Source organism: Bos taurus, chromosome 14, assembly GCF_002263795.3.
Source record: "Bos taurus isolate L1 Dominette 01449 registration number 42190680 breed Hereford chromosome 14, ARS-UCD2.0, whole genome shotgun sequence".
NCBI classification, from domain to species: Eukaryota; Metazoa; Chordata; class Mammalia; order Artiodactyla; family Bovidae; genus Bos; species Bos taurus.
In genome coordinates, this window is record NC_037341.1 from 59058496 (window position 1) to 59079448 (window position 20953).

Genomic DNA, 20953 nt, shown 5'->3' on the forward strand with positions numbered 1-20953 from the left:
CTGAAGAGAAACATTTTTCAGAATGCCTCCACTTGATTAATGAAGTAATGGAGCGGACCAGGGGTTGACTTTTGTCACGCACTCTTCTTCCCTCAACCTTCTCCTCCTGGAGAATCAGCAACGATCGGAACGCTTCTGCCAACGTCCACTTGCTCTGAAGAGTCATTTTCACAAAGTTGGAAGGAAGGCCACGGTTATTAAAACTGCCTATATTCCCTGCTGGAAATATTCAGGTAAAGGATAAATTCTTTTTACCACCTCTGAACTACTGCGTTGAAGGCAAATGCTATCCCTGCCCACAGAGTTGATACTTTATTTGACGTGTACTTGGTAGCTCATTTGTAAAGAATCCACCTGCAATGCAGGAGACCCCAGTTCAATTCCTGGGTTGGGAAGATCCACTGGATAAGGGATAGGCTACCCATTCCAGTATTCTTGTGCTTCCCTGGTGGCTCAGCTGGTAAAGAATCTGCCTGCAATGTGGGATGCCTGGGTTCAATCCCTGGGTTAGGAAGATGCCCTAAAGAAGGGAAAGGCTACCCACCCCAGTATTCTGGCCTGGAGAATTCCTTGGACTGTATGATCCGTGGGGTTGCAGAGAGTCAAACATGACTGAGCGATGGTCACTTTCACTTTGGACCCTGATGCTTATCTCAGATGCATATGAGGCTGTCACTGGGCACCTTCCACAGAATAACATTCTACATGTGCCTGCAATGACTTTAAGACGCAAGGTGGTAATAATGACACATCCAAGATTAGCATCAGAGCCCAAGGGACTTGTTAAGCCCCTGTCCATGAGCTAATGCTTGCACACAGGGTGCTGTGCTGTGCTGTGCCTAGTCGCTCAGTCATGTCTGACTCTTTGCGATGCCATGAGAAACAAATGGTATGTGCTTGACTTCTCAATAAAAGCTAAAACCTAAGGCCCATGAACTGCCTTTGCTCTTCCAAATTTTGTCCCCATTCTTTCTTATTTTACGGTGCATCGCTGTCTGCCTTGTGATGTGCCTTATTCACTCCATTCTGTACCAAGCTCTAAAATGCCATAAGTAACGAAAGAATTGAGTTAGCGTTTTAAAATACAAACCAAACTCAAAAGTGAATCAGACAGGGTAAATTACTTTTCCAATTGTCTGAAATGCCCAATCATACACCTGAGAAAAGCTTTCTGAAGAAATACTCCTTACAAAAAGAAAACACAAAGGAGCCAGGATAATTCAAAAAGCAGTTTGACCACTTAACCTTTCTTTCTCTTCCCAAAAACATGTTTTTTTCTCTTGTTTCTGTGGTGATTGTCTCCTTAGATGATAAATACTCTAAGTACATACCTTGTACTTGTCTAGGCTATGAGCCCTCAGAATACTGATGCTAGCTAATCAATAAGTATGTGTGTGTTTGTGTGTATACAGATACATGTGTGCACATGTGTATGAGGATGTATATGTGCAATGACAGCCAAGAGTGCTTTTTAAAATATATTCAGAGAGGGGGGCAGAAGAGAAGAGGCTGGAAGCACAGTTTGGCAAATTAAGGGAATGAGTAATCTACTTTCTATTCACAGGCATAATAAAAAGTAACTAGATTGTATAACAATCTGTATATTTTTCAAAGTGACTAAATGCATATAATTTTATATAATTTTACAACCGTAAGATGTAGGGCTGGTATTATAACCCCCATTTTATAAATGAGGAACCTGAGAGCAGGTGTGATTACCCAAGACAGCACTTTGGGTAATAACAGTTGGGACTAGAATCAGACTACTCTGACCACATCATGGGCTCTTTCCCATGCTTTCCCCCCATCTCTGATCTTTACAACGTGTTAGTGTATGTTTCTCAAAATTACTGAAGGAGAAATTCTCAGCCAACAGCCTGCCTCTGGCTCCTATTTTCCATTAGATTTTACATAACTGTTCCATATATTTTCATTCATATTTCTCTGTCCTCATATTAATAATCAATTTCCAAACAAATTAATCAAGAATTTATTCATGACTTTCTATATGGAGCAGCTTATCTACCTTCAAAAATGAGAATAAAATATATCTCATTTTTACGTGTATCTTTTACTTACAGTTAAACCTTGATTTTTGGTTATGATGTTTTATAATATATGCGTTAGTCTTTTCTACTTAAATTAATTGGATTTTCGTTTGTGATGTCTCCCAGTGCTACTATTATTTGAAAGTCCTTCCTTATTCAGAGGCGAGGTAACTATTTATGTACATTATCTTAGCAGTAAACAGCCTCTGAGATGGCCCCCAGTGATCACAGCTTTTGGTTTTAAGCCCATGTACAATGTCTTTCCCTTAAGAGTGGGCTAGACCTGCTGATTCAATTTTAATAAAACGAATTCAGCAAAAGTGATGGGATACCTACTTCCAAGACTAGTTTATGAAAACACTATGATTTCTGTCCTGGGCTCCTTGTCTTGCTGTCTCATTTGCTTGCACAGAGAGGAGCCAGTTGCCATGCTATGAGCTTTTCCTCAGAGAAGCCAAGAAGGCAAGGTACTGAGTCAACGGCCATGCAGTGACCTTTCAAGCAGGTCTTCCTTTGGTTGAGACTTCAGATGACACCATAGCCCTGGCTGTCACTTTTTGAATCCAGCCTTGTATGAGACACCATACCAAAGACACACAGATAAGCAGTGCTCATATTTCTGACCCTGAGAAAAGAGTATGAGAAAACCACAAGACTAAGGCACATAACCCTACACTTCATTCTGAGCTCCTAACCTTTAAAATAGAAAGAGATATAAACCATATAAAATAGCACAAATGATATACAAATTACTAGAATCAAGAAGCTGTAGTTTTGTTGAACTAGGGCAAAGGATTATATTTTTTAAAGTGATATAAAAGCAAATGACTAATACAGAATGACTTTAAATTCAATACTTAAATGTATAAGGAAAGAAATGCTCATTTCCAAAAGACAGCTTCTCAAATAAGTTTGCAAGTTTACAAAAACATTCTAGAAATATTATATTTTTCCCTCACAAATAAATGTAAGAATTATTGCCTGTGGACATCATACAACACCAACACGAGCCTTGTAGGAGTCACTTAGACAGGGTCAGATTCACAAACCTGCCTACATCAGGAAAACCTCTTATGAGACTAAAGACTGACAATGTCAACTGAGAGCTAATGTTAAGATATGATATTTAATTAGTGGTGTCCTGGGAATATCTATTGATATTTAGTTATAAAATACAGACAGATATTTTATGAGCCTAATGTGTCCCATTTAAAGGGTTATGCCTATGTAACATTGATTTGGAAGAACAAACAAAAGGAATACAAAATAGCACTTATGTCCATTTCTTTAACAGTTATCTCCAAGTTACTGAATGTATTAATTATGCCCAGTAGACATCATTTACTAAATTTTTGTAATACTGGAACAATATATATTATAACTATGTAAATAACAGGGAAATGCTCAAGCCAAGCAATTGTTTTATAAAGAGCTGTGGAATGGCAAGTCTTGAAAAAAGTCAAGACAAAAGACTTTAAAAGGCAAGCCAGATATATCAGCAAATAATCAATAAAATTTTGGGTCAACTTTGTAAACTGCTCCTCACAAGTGTGTTCTCATTTTACCTTCTCCTCCAGCCAAAAACATTTTTTCCAACTTTATATTCCATAATTTGTGTTATGGAAACAGCAGAGCTATAGTTTGCAAATCATTCCCTCACCACCCAAGAATGTGATAGACTTTCCTTAGGGAACAGGGATTCTATCCCCTATGGGACCTTAAGCTTGAGAAAAGATTTACAAACAGGAACAACTCCATAAAGAGAAGCTGGATGCCTAAACCAATAGCCAAATTGCATCTTTCATATCTATGCTCGTGGAAAAGGTTGTGTTACTCATTAGTCTGTTCAACTTTATATACATTGTCTTCTTAGCAGAGCAACTTTAATCATATTAAATGCCATGAAGTATTTACTCCTTCCAGACATTGATTATATTAATAGCATATCACAGAGTCATTTTAATAACTCCATGAGAAGACCATTTTCAATAAAATTCTCCTTGGAATTCTAGAAAAAGGGAATAATAAATAATCTTAAACAAACCAAAAAAAGACGCTTTCTGTTTATTCAAACTTGGCCTAAGTATAAGTAAAGAGCTTTAGCCATGTAGCATAACCCAAAGGCAAAATGTGTTTAGATTTCAGGCACAGATCAGTAGGTTAGACCCATAAATAAACCTGTCTATATATGGCAAGAAAATGTGTCGTTGTGTTTCTACCTTTCAAATCCAAGTGCAAACATAAAGAACCTAGAAAGATTTCACCATCAGAAGAAAAAGCAAATTAAAGGTAGATTGAGATTAGCAGACAGACTGCTACACATAAAAGGTGTAATTTTAGGAGGCAGATACAAATTATTAGGAAAGGCCAAATATATGTTTTCATTTCAACATTATTTTCCCACATTACAAAAGAATTCCATCCATAGCCAATATCACTATGTCTACATTATAATACAACAAATCCCTTCAGATCCATATATAATTGACCTTGCTTATTTGCTTTGACAGATTTGAATTGTTGAGTAATTCCTTGGTGTTTGGTTTCTTTCTTTCTGACTCAGATTCTACAGGATGCTTTCACTAACTTGGGACTTCATGCCAATCTCTCTTCTCCCTGAGCACATTCCTCTTCCACAAACAAACAAAAAACTCACAAAAAGTCCTCCTCTGATTCTAGAAACCAAACCAACACACCATTTTCCAAGGCTCTGCTGTACTGTCTCGCCTCATGTCTTCTTGGAGCAGCTTCTGCTGTCCACTCAGTTTCCATTAATTCTCCACATGGCAGATAGAGTATAAGAGAAGCCAGGATCTTGGCCTCCCTAAGGGACAAATCTACAATCTCCATCAATAATGAATTTCCCCAACGTTTCCTCAGAGGAACAGGGTACAATTAAAAAGGTTATAAGTCCTTGCACTACTAGAACCTAAGGGCATTCGTGAATGAAACTGGCTTAAGCCCAATTAGAGGAATCAGTACATTTGTCTTCTCTTGGAACAACCCTGCTCTTACAGTTCCCATCAATTCAGTATAAATCTGACTGATCTTATCCAAGAAGTTAATAGAAAATTGCTCACAGTGGGCGACTGCCACCTCAGTTTCCAAGCAGAGACAGATGGAATTTCCCAGATGGTTTGTCACTGAAAGTGCAAGGCTGGATGAGACTTCACAGAAAGCATGGTAGAGCAGAATACCTTCTTGGCCTTCACCCAGGTCATAGTGAAGGATTGAAAGTGGATTCTGTTACAAACAAATCATAATTGCCTCAATGGGCTCACCACCTTGTCCTCTTTACCTCCTTCAAAGGGGTGCAGATCTTACACTGAAATTAGTCAATATTTACCAAGAACTGTCATAGGCATATCTTTCTGTTAGGTAAAACCTGACAAAATAGACAGAGTTATCCTCCTCTATTGCATCTTACATTCAAGTGAGATTAAGAAAAAAATTATAAACAAATAAAACAGGCACAAGATGGCATTAACTGTGGTACTGTATTGCTAAGTTGGGCAGATGAAGAAAGATCTAAGAGGAAACAAGAAAATGGGCATAAAGACTCAAGGAGAACACCAAGGTCTTGAATAAAGAAAGATGTGCATCATTTGCTGGTACTGGAGAAAAGTTAAAGGAAAGAATTAATTGACTCACTTTCTAAAGGTTATTTACTGAGCCCTTGCTATAAACCAGATAATGTTCTAGATAAGAAGGATACAAAGATAAACGATAAGCAGCACATAGGTGGTGGCACTAGCGGCAAAGAACCCGCCTCCCAATGCAGGAGACGTAAGAGGTGGAGGTTTGATCCCTAGGTTGGGAAGATCCCCTGGAGGAGGGCATGGCAATCCACTCCATTATTCTTGCCTGGAGAATCCCATGGACAGAGGCACCTGGCAGGCTACAGTCCATAGCGTTGCACAGAGTCAGACATGACTGAAGCAACTTAGCAGCAGCAGCAGCAGTGTATGGGTGAGATAGACAAGTAAAGAGATATTTGGAATTATGCAGTAAATGTTCTAATCCTAGGAAGCCTAAAGATCATAGACATACCTGAGGAGTTGATATCTATTCCAGACTGGAGGCTTTAGGGAAGGTCCACTTTGGGGTAACCTGAGGCTGAGCCTTGAAGTGAGTAATGGAGTTAGTGTGATAAAGAAGGGCAGGAAGGGGGAGCACAGGGCTTTGTGGATGATAAAACAGCACAGCCAAATGCACAGAGACATGAGAAAAAGAGTATATTCACATTGTAGGTAGCTGAGGTTGACGGAAAGCTACACTGAGAGTGGAAATGAGGTAAGAGCTGAGCAGGTGATATCATGAAAGCCCTTTCTCCGGAGTTTGGCTTCTCTTGTGCCCTTGAATGATTTCAGGCATACAAGTAACAAGTTTTGCTATAAGGGCACACTGTGATTTGGGTAAAAAAAAGAAGACAGGAAGGAAGGCAGAAAGAATAGTTAGAAGAATACTGTGATAATCAAGGAAGAAATGATGGAGGTTTCACCAACAGCAGTGGCAGTAGGAACAGGAAGAAGGGAGTAGACGTGGAGAAAGCAGGCGTTATGGTACTTGCCTCCTGGATGTGAAAAGCAGAGTCTTGGAAGATGTTTGGCTCTGAACGGCTGACAAAAACAAAGCTGTTCGTTATAGGCAATGAAGGAAAGGTGTGTGTGAGTTTGTGCCTACACGTGCGTGCACATACACATTTGACTATGTATGTAAATGGACCCATGAGATGCGAGAGGGGAGAGGTAGAAATGGAAGGAGGGTGACGTGGAATAACTCACAGAATGGACTGCCTGCAGAGGCAGCAAAGGAGAGGCAGAGATTTAGGTTTAAAAGCGACTAAAATTTGGAAGGCAGGGAAAAGGGCACAGAGACAGTAGGTGGAAACAATAATAAACTTTCCTTACGACTGTTGAGTTGGAGGAAGTCAGTGGGAAAGCCTTGTAAAACAGTTGAAACGTGCTATTAGAGAAAGGGTAAAAAGCCAAGGTTAGAGATTTTTTAATTTAAATGTCATTTGTAAATTAGTAGCTGAAGCTTTGCGAGTGGATAAGCTCCCTGAGGCACTGGGAACAGAGGGAGAAGAGAAGAAAGGCCATAGTGTTTTGGGAAACATAGTTAAATTTAAAAGAGCCAAGACCCAGAGAGACATGAGAAGTAGAAAAGTATGGGAGTCCTGAGCCCAGATTAGAATGAATATTAAAAGGAGGATATTATTCACAATGTCAACATCAATGGAAAGAAATATAAGACCCAACAAAAAGTCATGCCTCAGCAACATTATAAATTATATCACTGAGAGGGTGAAGCTGGGAGGGTGTGGGTGGGGTCGGTCAGATTGCTCATGGTGAGGAAATTCAATTAGATCATACTTTTATTTTAAAGAGCATTTGTTGAATATCTATTATTTGCCAGAGGCAGTGATCTAGAATTGAATAATTATGATTTTTAAAAATCTATACTGTCTAGAATCTCAGCAATAATTTGGATATTACGTTCCAATTTATTTCATTATTATATTTTAGAAGCTGTCTTGGCATGGCTTTCCCAGAAGGTTACCTTCAGACTGATTCAAGTCCAAGTAGTTTATTCGGAGGTGACCTCAGAACAGTTTAGTAGAGGTGTGGAGAAATAAGCAGGAAGGAAAAGGAAGCCCATAAAGGCTGTGTTATAAAACTGGCTGGGGCTCAGTTTCACTGGCAAACTAAGAGATCTTGTAAGACACTTTTCACATATCCTAATGGAGAGGCAAGGAAGCAGGGGGGTATTTATCCACCAACTTCTGTCCCTCATTGGTTAAGGATTACTTTTGGAAACATTAATTCTCCAGCATGTCACAGCTTGACTGGTTTGCAGAAAGTTTGCTCCCGAGGCTGGAAAAAATGTCCTCAAATAGAAAGTCAGAGATGTTTCCACTAGGCAGCCTTTGCCACTATAGGTGAATGCTAGAGACCTTTGGGTAGAGATGCAGTCGCTGTAGGGTGTGCACAACACCAAGCTTGAAGACTTGCAATGAATGGGCTCAGAGACTGGCACTGGAAGAGTTAGAGCTAGAAGGGCACAATGGAGATATCTAGTAATTCTAATATTTCCCTATGATGTAGATCAGGAACCTTTAATTCTTTCCTCAACCACATTTCTATGATAACAACTACCTTAAAATTAAGATGGAATTTAATGTGCACATTATTTTATTATTAAATCAATAAAATTTTACCTATAGTACCCTTTATATGTACACTTTCTGTTTGTAAAATTCAGTATCACAACCACATGGTAAAATAAAACAAGGCTCCCTTCTGATTGAACGACATCAATAAAATGAAATTTCTATGTCAAATTTCATTTCCTGAATTTAACAGATTGTGATAAGTTTACTATTATGTAGTAGGTAACCTGGGACTTTCTATTTATGTTCTGTTTAATTAAGTATGCATGTTGCATGATTCCAGCAGGCAGTTGGTTGAATAAGACTAGTTACCTACTGAAAGCTGATTCACTCAAAAGAGAGAGAGAGAGCAAATATCACTAATATTGTAGACACCAACCTTCCAAATAATCGGTGTTGTCTGATAATTATTAAGCACTTACCATGGGCTAGCAGAGCAGAGATTTAGCATATTACAAAGATCTATGTCTTCAGGAGAAAATGAGAGAACTTCAAAGGCACAACATACAAATACAGAAACTCTAAAACACCTCTAAAACAGATATTGATCACAATTTAAACTGATTTTTTAAATTTCTTCTTGTCCATAGTCCTTTGATATTTTCAATGAATAAAATTGTAAGACTTTCAAAAACATGAAATTTGGGTCACTATGATAGCACTTAATGTAAATTATTTCTTGACACAGAAGTAGGATGTTGGAAAGAAAGCTAGGCGCCCTTACTGGTTAACAATTCATATGGGAGTGGAAGACTGTACCTGAAAAAACTAAAACTTCTAATATACCACAGACCTTTGGAAACTGTGATGGTTAATTTTGTTTATCAACTTGGATGGTGTTTTTGTTGAGACTGACACTTGAATCAGGGTACTCTGAGTAAAACAGATTGCCCTCCATAATGCTGGTGGGCCTCACCCAATCAGAAGAAAGCCTGAATAGGACAAAAAGACGGGCCTCTCCAGGATTTGAAATAGCTCAACTGGAATTCCAGTTCAATAACCAACTTCATCATACCATCAGCTCTGCTGGGTCTCCAGCCTGCTGACTCACACTGCAGATTTCCATCCAGCCAACTCCATGATCGTGTGGGACAATTCCTTATAAAATATATAAACACACACACGTCACACACCCTATTCTGTTTTGCTGGAGACCCTGGACTAAACCAGTGTCCTTGGAAAATAGTCAAATTTAGGCATGTAAAATCCCCAAATGCCAAAAATCTATAGTTTGACTTATTTAATTTGGTGTGTCTTTTCAGTTTTAAACTTGAAAGATTTTAATGAACCCATTTTTACAGGTGACTGAGTAGTAATAATATTCAGTATTTCTTAATAATTCCTGTATGCTACCTCATTTAATCTTTACAAAACCCTGACAAGCTAGGTAGTAATATTGTCCTTCTAGATAAAATTTCTAAAGACGGTATTAGATTGCAGCATGGGGGTCTCAACTCAGACTGAGTTGCCCTTGGTCTAGTCATTCAGCTTCCCAAAGTAGCAATTTCCTCCTGTGAAACAAAGGAGGAAAACAAAGGATATTATCTTCTCATATGCTCATGCAAGAATTAAATGAGATATAAAACCTGTAAAGCACTTTGACCCTAACTGGCCCAATGAAAATATTAACTATATTCTGCTGTTAAGCATAAACTATCTAACAAGATAATGAGGTGTGAACAAAATTTTATTTATTTCTATGCTCATTGTGTTATATGATTCCAAGAAGAGCTTTTTGTCAAATCAATTCTTTTGATGTTTCCATATAGCCTATATTTCTAGTAATGTTCTCTATATATATCCAAAAGCCTGGTCTGAAAAGGCTTTCTGCAAAAGGTGGCATATTGCTAATGCACTTCAAGATGGGAACTTGAAAGATATAAAAAGGATTTGACATCTGGCATGGTGACTCAATTAATTACTGTGTTGGATTAATTAGTTTACTGGGTCTCTTGAGACAACATCATGAGCCTGAACAGAGTAACATAACATTGGTTGGTGAATAAGCAATTTAAAAGAGTGTGCTAATTCCAAATTTGATTTCAGGTTGGGTAAGGTAGGGTAAGGTAGGGTTAATAGATTATATATTGTATGATGAAGAAAATGTACCTTCATGATATAAAACTTATATTAAATGACTGTCAAAATTATAAAGAAGTAATAAAATTGTGGAACTCTTTGAATTAACACCTAATTCTTCAGTCATGATAGTTATGAAGTATTATAACAAGTATTTTGCCCAAAGTAAGAAAAAAGAACCTGCTTGTAATCATTGCATATTTTCTCCCAAAGCTTTTAATAAATTTAGAATTCATGTAAAGAAATTCCTAATAATTTTTATCATACTCAGATCATGTGACAGATGCTATTGAGAAGGAGTGTGATCTGGTATTTAAAAACACAGATTCTGGAATAAAAAAGCCTGAGCCTTAATTTTCTTATCTATAAATAAGATTTTAAATAGGACCAAATGCACAAGTTTGTTTTGAGGAGTAAAGGAGCTAATACATTTCTAATCCTCAATATAGTGTTTAGAAAAAAATAAGTACACAGTGCAACTTAGATAATTATTCTATAGAAGTAACAGTAGTGCCAAGAGTACTAGTAGTATTTAATGACATAAAATCCAAAGTAAATTCTAGCAAGAAAATACTATTATCAAAAAAAAAATTTTTTTAAGTATATTTTAGCAAAGCAGCTACATTTTACAATAGAGGAAAATTCTATAGTTTAGGGAAATAACATGAATCAAATGTTTAAATTCTAAGACAAAAGAAGAAAACTCGGTTATTAAGATTATTTTCTATTAAATAATTATTCACCACAACTGGGTTTTTGATATCCTAAACAGTATCCATTCACTTCAAATAGTATCAAAAATACCACAATGTCACATCTATAACCAAATTATTTAAATGATATTAAGTATGGCATAAGATAGCTTTAGAGTGGTACAGAAATATGAAAAAAAATTATATCATGTCTAAACAATAGGAAATTACTTCACTGAAAAATTAAACCTCCACAGATAGGTTTAATTTCCATACATCATAATTTAGCACATGCTAAAGATGTATAAAAAGCATCATTCTACATATATATCATGATATAAAGATTAATTAAAAATTACATTTTCATAGAGATATTATGCTGATATAATAAAAAGGAAAACATGTGTTTCTTACATTAACAACAGCTGACACCTAAGTGGCATCACACTTTTGAAGAAATAGCAGGCAAATGACAGAAGTTTGTGTTGGTGTCTGATACACAGTGATAAATAAGATAAATATCTTCTTGCCTAAAATATTTTGAAAGCAATGCTACAGCACCAATAGAAACGCCCAGATAAATGGGTTTTGCAAAGGATTTAATTCAACCTTTGATGTTGAGACAATCTTCCCCTTGCCTTTGCTTGATTAAGCAGTATAATAGCTAGTATCACCCTATCAAAGGAATCAATAGAGCAGTCCACTGTACAACTCAGCCTCTAAGGTCAGCAGTGTTTGCGGAGCCACTTCTCAAACCCCTTCTGTGGCAGGCACACGGACCACCACACGGTACACTGCTCCAGATTATTAAATATTTAGCCTGGTCTGTCAACTTGTTTGGTTCTTAAATACATGTGAAGTCTCCTACTTTATCCTTTTACGTATAAACATGAGGATTTAGAAAGTAAAAAGCACACTTCTAGAATCTCTTATGCTGTTTAAAAGTTGGATGACACAAATGTTTCTTATTTATTCTAGTCATTACTTTTAGTTAAATCAATAACCTCTTTCTCATTCACATGGCACTAAATAAGCAGAGAACTGCACATACTAATTTATTTCATGTAATAACCCGAAGAAATGATTTCTTTCATGTAATTCAACTGAAAAAGGAAAGCAACATTGCTGAGTCAAGCACACTTGTTTAACAAGAACCCCTCTAGGAGTTCTTACACCGCCCCCCCCAACCCCCACCACCTCAATGCAGATAGAGTCATTTAGCAGGCATGAAACTCTTCCTACATAAATGGCATTTAGAGAGAGGGACTTCCATTTCATATATATATAATTTCTGGATCTCCTAAAGAATATAAAATATCGTTATCCCCAAGTTTTGTCACTTGTATTATCACGCATAATAGGAAAGGTCCTGGTGTCCTGATTCCTGGACTTTGTGCAAGTTACCTTACTAGACAAAAGGAAATAAAGCAGATGGAGTTGAAGTTGCTAGAGTATCCTGGATTACTCAGGTGGGCCCAATGTAATCACACATGTTCCCGAATGTGGAAAGGGAATACAGAAGAGTCAGAGTCAGAATAAAGATGTGTAGAAGACAGCCGTTGCTGGTTGTGAAGATGGAAGGAAGCCATGAGCCACGGGTTGTGGACAGCCTTTAGAAGATGGAAAATGAAAGAAAACATCTGTCCCCACCTTCTAGAAGCTTCAGCAAAAAAAGCCCTGAAGATACTTTGATTTTAGCCCTGAGAGATTCATTTCAGACTATAAGATGATGGACTTGGGTTGTTTTAAGCCACAAAGTTTGTGGTAACTTGCTGGAGCTGCAATAGGAAACTAACATATTGAATTAAGAAATGAAGTGTAAATGTAATCAAATACTCCATCTTTCCATAACTTTTTAAGATAGCTAATCAATCGTTCATATAATTTTTCCCAGAGGTAGACTTTTTAAGCTCAGAATATTTACAAAAAAGTTAACAAGAAAAATTATGATGCTGATCACTTATCCTCACTCTTAAAAGTACAAATAGAATTGCCAAGCAATATCAAGGTTGTTTATTTCTTGTTCATCATGTAAACCTGTAATTTATGACAATTTGTGTCATCTTAAGAAGAAAAGCATTTGTATATGTTATTAAATATGAACAATATTAGTCTGGCTATGAAGATAAAGCAACCTTATAAATTACCTTACTAAATAACCATTCAGTGTGATTAACCTGTTTCCTTCTAAATTCTGCATATAATACTGTCAGAGACAAACAACTTGGAAAATATTCCAGTTTTACGGTCCGTGAAAAAGAGAAAGCAAACTGTTACTTTTAGTGTTTTCACCAGGAAGCAAGCAGAGATCATTTCTGTACCATGACAAAGTACTAAGAGTCAACCATCTCAGAACATCCACATACCAAGGAATTATTATTCAAGTCCATCTTCCCAGCGAATGGTCCCCAGGTGGTTCCCACTGGAAGTTGCTGCCGACTCTGAATTTTTCGCTCTCCATCTCTCTGAAACACCTCCAGCTCTCCTGCAGACAATGAACACACGAGCGTTTAAGTACTTTCACTTGCGTTTTACCAACAGCTGACTTTTTGTGTGTTTGGTCTCCATGCACAATATTCTCAGGATTCATATAACAAGAATTGATTATGTTCATCTCAACTGATCTTGGTATCCTGACAGGATAATAAAACTTGTCCTTTTAACTGTATTCACATTTAGTCCAATTTCTTTCTTGAGTTTTTGCACACTTATCATCTACTGTAGGGCTTCCCAGGTGGCTCAGTGGGTAAAGAATCCGCCTGCAATGCAGGAGACACAGGCAGAACTCGATTTCCATCCCCGTATTAGAAAGATCCCCTGGAGGAGGGCATGGCAGCCCACTCCGATATTCTCGCCTGGAGAATATTGCTCCTTGCATGGACAGAGGAGCCTGGTGGGTTACAGTCCATAGCGTTGCAAAGGGTCAGACACGACTGAAGTGACTGAGCATGCACACACACACACGTCTATTGTAGTCAATTCTATTCAGTAAATCCTTAAGAACCAGAAATGATAACACATCTTCAAAAAGCACTGATACAATGTAAAATCAGACAGGAAACATTAGGACAATAGCTCAGAGTTTAAATTCCTACATTTGATTACCAATGTAGTAAAACATTGCAATTACAGATATATATGAAGTGAAGTGAAGTGAAAGTCGCTCAGTTGTGTCCAGCTCTTTGTGACCCCATGGACTATACACAGTCCATGGAATTCTCCAGGCCGGAATACTGGAGTGGGTAGCCTTTCCCTTCTCCAGGGGATCTTCCCAAAGTTTGATCTCCCAGGGATCAAACCAAGGTCTCCTGCACTGCAGGCAGATTCTTTACCAGCTGAGTCACCAGGGAAGCCCAAGAATACGGGATTGGGTTGCCATTTCCTACTCCGGGGGATCTTCCCGAGCCAGGGATTGAACCTGCATCTCTTGTGTCTCCTGCATTGGCAGGCGGAATCTTTGCCACTACCACAGTGATACAAGACTTTTGTGAAGAACATGGAGAGTTTCTTTTTTTTAAGTGCTTGGCAATTTCCTGAAATTACCACTAGTTTCAGTGGATAGGACAACTACATGTGCAAACTGGAGGTGTATGTTTTCCCAAATTAAAAAAAAACAATGTTCAATCAAAGTCATTATGCTTTTATATTTGGTACTTTAGGCAAGACTTTATGCTACAAGTTTGGACAAAAACCCTCCCCAAACAAGCAGTTTAGGTTGATATTCTCCTTTATTTCTTCCCAATTATTACTTTGTGATCATTATATAGTAATAGGAAACTAAGACAGTATTCAATGGCATACAGTAGGAATCAATCAAATGCTCACTTAAGAAATAAATGAATGGATTAATAAAAAAAATAAATGAAGCCTTCAAAACGTCAAAGAATGGCCGTTAAACCTAAACATTGTTTGCTGCTGCTGCTGCTAAGTCGCTTCAGTCGTGTCTGACTCTGTGTGACCCCATAGATGGCAGCCCACCAGGCTCCCCCGTCCCTGGGATTCTCCAGGCAAGAACACTGGAGTGGGTTGCCATTTCCTTCTCCAATGCATGAAAGTGAAAAGTGAAAGTGAAGTCGCTCAGTCGTGTCCAACTCTTAGCAACCCCATGGACTGCAGCCTACCAGGCTCCTCCATCCATGGGATTTTCCAGGCAAGAGTACTGGAGTGGGGTGACATTGCCTTCTCCGAAACATTGTTTGGGATAAATTAAAAAAAAAAAATCTCAATCAGGAACTGGAGACCTTCTCTTTAAGTACCTAAATCCATGACATTCATGTTCTGGGATTATTTCCATACTATATTATCACACTAAATTTTTTAATATTTCAAAATATTAATCATAATAGTGTAATCTGTTATTTTTAAAATATAATTTTATTTCAACCTGTTCAAGACCAGACCTGAAAATGGAAGAAATGGAATAGGAAGAAATATGAAGGTTAACCCATATAGAATAGATAGCTGAGGAAGATTCTAAATAAAACAGAATATATTCACTTGCTTCATTCAGTATGACACTGGGATCTAAAAAGATATTATACAAATCAACTTACTACAAAACAGAAAAAGACTCACAGACTTAGAGAATGAACTTGCAGTTGCAAGGGGCTGAGGGGGAGAAGGATGTGAGATTTTGGGATAAACATGTTACACACTTCTATATTTGAAATGGATGACCAACAAGGAACCACTGTAAAGCACATGGAACTCTGCTCAGTGTTGCGCGGCAGCCTAGACGGAGGGGCACTTGCGGGAGAATGGATACACATACACGTGTGGCTGAATCCTTTCGCTGTTAACCTGAAATTATCACAATGTTGTCAACTGGCTTGTTTACCTTAATACAAAATAAAGTGTTTCAAAAAATCAGAATGAATTCAGTAATTACACTTTGCAAATGATATATAAGTCATGGTAGGTGATAGGAAATATTTGCTTTAATTTGACCTTAGTTTCCATCAAGTTAATAACTAAATTTAAATATATAGCTTTAAGCTTGATGCTTTTAAAAGCAACACCATAGGAATAGAGTTTTCAAGTGATAATTGTCTCCAAATATATGCCCAGGAGTGGAACCGCTGAATCATACAGTAACTTTCTTTGTGGTTCTCTAAGGGATATGTATACTATTTTCTATGGTTGCTGCACCAATTTACATTCCCACTAGCAGTGTGTGCTGCTGCGTGTACTCAGTCACGCCCGATTCTTTACAAGCCTATGGACTGTAGCCCGCCAGGCTTCTCTGTCCATGGGGTTTTCCAGGCAAGGATACTGGAGTGGGCTGCTATTTCCTTCTCCAACCACCAGTAGTGTAGGAGGGTTCCTTTTCCCCCACAAACTATAATTCAAAAAGACACATGCACCCCAATGTTCACTGTGCTAAGTCGCTTCAGTCATTTCTGATTCTTTGTGACCCTATGGGCCATAGCCCGCCAGGCTTTTCTGTCCATGGGATTTCCCAGGCAAGAATACTAGAGTGGGTTGCCGTTTCCTTCTCCAGGGCATCCTCCCAACCCAGGGACTGAACCTGCGTCTCTTACATCTTCTGCACCGGCAGTCGGTTTCTTTACCACTAGCACCAGCAGTACTGTTTACAGCATCCGAGATGCGGAAGCAACCTAAGTATCCACAGACAAATGAGTAAAGAAGATGTGGTACATACATACAACGGAATACTACTCAGCCATAAAAAAGAATGAAATAACATTATTTGCAGTAAAATGAATGGACCTAGGGAATATCATACTAAGTAATATGCCAGACAAATATCATATACTATTGTTTGTATGTAGAATCTTAGAAACGATACAAATAAACTTATGTAGAAAACAGAAATATAGACATAGAAGACAGAATTATGGTTACCAAAGGGGAAAGAAGGAACAGGGATAAATTAGGAGTTGGGGATTAAAATCACACTACTAACATGTATATATGGAATCTAAAAATATGGTACTGACAAACCTATTTGCAGGGCAGGAATAGAGACGCATATATAGAGGATCTACCAGAGGACACAGCAGGGGGAAGAGAGGGTGCGACAAACTGAGAGAGTAGCAAGGAAATAGATACATTACCATGTTAAAAAGATAGCTAGTGGGAAGTGGCTATACAACAGGAGGAGCTTAATCTGATGCTCTGTGATGACCTAGAGGGGTGAAATTGCGGGGCGGGGGGTGGGAGGGAGGCTCTACAAGGAGGGTTACATGTATGTGTGTGTGCGTGCTAAGTCACTTCAGGCCTTTCAGACCCCATGGACTGTAGCCCTCCAGGCTCCTCTGTCGATGGGATTCTCCAGGCAGGAATACTGGAGTGGGTTGCCATGCCCTCCTCCAGGGGATCTTCCTGACTCAGGGATCAAACCTGCAGTTCTTAAGTCTCCTGCATTAGCAGGTGGGTTCTTTACCACTAGCGCCACCTGGGAAGCCTTCATATAGGTATACTTGTAGCTGATTCACTTTGTTTTATGGCAGAAACCAACAACATTTTAAAGTAATTATCCTCCAATTAGAAAGAAAAAAGAACACTATTATATATAAAACAGATAATCAACAAGGATCTACTACTGTATAGCAGAGGGAACTGTACTCAGTATCTTGTAGTAACCTATAATGGAAAAGACTCTAAAAACGAATACACACACACACACACACACACACACACACACACACACATATATAACTGAATCGTTTTGCTGTGTATCTGACACTAACACAACACTGTAAATCAATTATATTTCAATAAATTTTTCAATTGAAAGCAATACCATCAAGCTGAATTCAATATCTTATTTATCTACTTTGTATCACCTTCTTTTAATAGTTAGAAGACAGACATCCTTTTCTGTGGTTTTACTGCTCAGCCCCAAAACCAGAATAACATATATAAACAACAATCCACTAAAATATTGTGTAATGGTTAAATTTTGCCCATTATGAACATAAATGTATCTGTATCTGAATAATGACGATGTACTGGAAACAAGAATTCCATGTTCACCGTAAAAATTTAAATTCAAGAACTAAGCCACCATCCTTCCTTCTTCTCATGCTTCCATCCTTTCTCATTTGTCAATTACAGTAAAAATGGAAGTACTCATAAACTTATTAAATGAAGACAGACATACACTTCTATTGTTTTTCATTCTTATGTATCAGTAGCTAAAGATGATCTGTAATGAGGCAAATGGACCCAAAAAGATTCAGTAAGTCTGAGCTTCTTAAATGTTGATTTATAAATAAAAACTTGCTTTAAATAACATATTAATGCTTAAAAGTATTGAACTCCGAAGCCTACCTGGAGTTCAGGAAATATGGAACAATAATAATTTGTTTTCTGCATGCAGAATAACAAACCCATTTCTGAGATTTTCCCCTGAAAATATATTTCAACCTCATACAAACCTTTTGATTAATGAGTTGAAATCAGAGACTTGTATAGGAAATCCTCAAAGATAGAGCATAGCCAACAATCTGTTATAACATCAAAAAGGGCTCAGTGGGAGATATCCCTTATCATATGCCTGCATTTTCATATTGATAATGCAGTTATTTAAAATTGGGGGATAACTGTTCTATTTGAAAAGAACCTGTTTAATTTCTATCTGATAGTTCTTATTTTTCAATCATACATTTTAAACAATTTCCTTACAATTTACCCTTTAAAGACAAAATACTTTTCAATTCTTCAGCTAAGAATATTCTTTTCTGCATAAAAATAATGCCTAAATAATTTGTTGTTTTTACATACAAAAAAAAATGTCATGTCACATTTCAAGTGACACCAGAGGAATCATGAAAATCTTTGAAAACCCTTTAAAAATGTAATTCATCCTCTCTTTCTTCCACTGACATTTTTCATTTGAAAAGGGTTCAGACTCAATCAAACAGTGACTCCTTATCTATACCTGTGGATTTACAAGCAGGTCTGTCTTTTAATGGATTAAGAACTACAAACTTATGGCAAGTCATGAAGTGATACCCAAATATCTCCGAAGTTTCCAAGGTGTCTTTGACTATGCATCAAAATTTTAAGCAGGACAAAAATAGGTTTATGAGCTCTTAAAGATGGCTATAACAGAAAGTCCAGCAACTGTTCAAGCTCTCAAGTCAATCTCTTCAACTCTGTTAGACAAACTAACAGATCTCAGGCAAATCTCAGTCTCCTTTCTAGTCTATCAAGATGTTAGACATTATTTTGGGGTTTGTGAAATTCTTTCTGCTGCTGAAACAGTTAAATAAAAATATTCATTTATTCAGAGCAGCTTTTCAGAAAACTGGGCTTCCCTTGTAGCTCAGTCAGTAAAGAATCTGCCTGCAGTACAGAAGACCTGAGTTTGATCCCTGGGTTGGGAAGATCCCCTGGAGAAGGAAATGGCAACCCACTCCAGTATCCTTGCCTGGAAAATCACATGGACACAGGAGCCTGGTGGGCTGCAGTCCACGGGGTTGCAAAGAGTCAGGTACAACTGAGCGACTAACACTTACTTTCAGAAAACTGCAAGCACATTGCAAAATAATTAGCATTTATACACTACCATGCCTACATAGTTCAATGAAAGCAACAGAAATATGATGGAAGCTTTATTTCCTTGAGTATAATATTTTTAATTTTTTCAAAGTCTAATAAGAGTCATGAAATAGAGGAAGTACCATGTACTACAATAAGATTACATTTTAGTTCCTCTACCAAATAGTCAGCTGATGGCCATGAATAAATTCTATGTTTTCTGAATCTTTGGTTTGTCATTGTTAAACGGGTTTGTCACTTACTACTTAATATGGAGTCCATGACACCATGATTTTCTTTCTCCAGATGTGATATATTATGAGAGGTAGAAAGAACACTGAGATGGTGGGTCAAAGACTCAGGTCTTAGAACTAGCTTATCATAAAAGGAATGTTCGACTTGAAAAGATGAGAGATTTCAAAATAAAGAAAGCAAAGTTCCCTTTTCATTGGATTTGCTTACTTATTCTTTTTTTTTGCATCCATTCATTAATTTATTCATCCATTTATTCTACTAATATTTATTAGTTACACTCAGGCATAAAGCAACAAACAAAGCAGATTTAGAGCCTGGATAAGTTTGAGGAAATGTAATCCATAAGGTTTGGGAAGTTGAAGCCATAGAATTTAGTATTATTTTTACATTTTAGGAATTAGAAAAGGAGAAATCCAGCAATGATGTTCTGGGGATTTGGCAGGGGCAGATGGATCAATGGCCATATACCTATTGAGACAAGGCACTCAGGGGAAAAAAAAAAAGATCTAAGGTTAAGATGAGGGATCATAGCTTGGAAATACTGGGGCCAAAGTGGCTCTGTAAGGAAGGCAAGAGGTGATTTGGGGTGGGTTAGGTGGCCAAGCCTGTGACTTGGAAGCAAGGTCTTGACTAGAGTGAAAAATGTTAGCATTTATTCATTAAGACCAGCTTGTATATGGTAATAAAATTCATAGAATTGTTGATCTAGAAGAGAGTGTCAATGGCACCCCACTCCAGTACTCTTGCCTGGAAAATCCCATGGATGGAGGAGCCTGATAGGCTGCAGTCCATGGGGTTGCAAAGAGTTGTACACGACTGCATGACTTCACTTTCACTTTTCACGTTCATGCATTGGAGAAGGAAATGGCAACCCACTCCAGTGTTCTTGCCTGGAGAATCCCAGGGACGGGGGAGCCTGGTGGGCTGCCGTCTATGAGGTTGCACAGAGTCGGACACAACTGAAGTGACTTAGCAGCAGCAGCAGCAGAAGAGAGTGTAACATGATAAAACAATAAGATTGAGGGTAGAGATCCAAGAATTTTCAAAAGGCAGAGAGATGGAGGAGCAGGCACAGAATATTTAAGAGAAGTGTAAGAAAACAGAAAAAAGGGAAGAAAGTGGACATGGTACCATAGCATCCAATGGATTGAGAATTTAAAGGAGGAAGGATCAATCAAGTAACCTGAACATTTATGTAA

General features: G+C 37.8%; 1 protein-coding gene across 1 annotated transcript in view; it reads right to left on the bottom strand.

The window, feature by feature from the left end:
* The window catches only part of ZFPM2 (zinc finger protein, FOG family member 2), a 524880-nt gene that overhangs the window by 239813 nt on the left and 264114 nt on the right, over positions 1 to 20953 (bottom strand). The window contains 1 exon segment of the mRNA XM_003586902.6: positions 13358 to 13476. Coding sequence (XP_003586950.1) covers positions 13358 to 13476 — 119 coding nt within the window.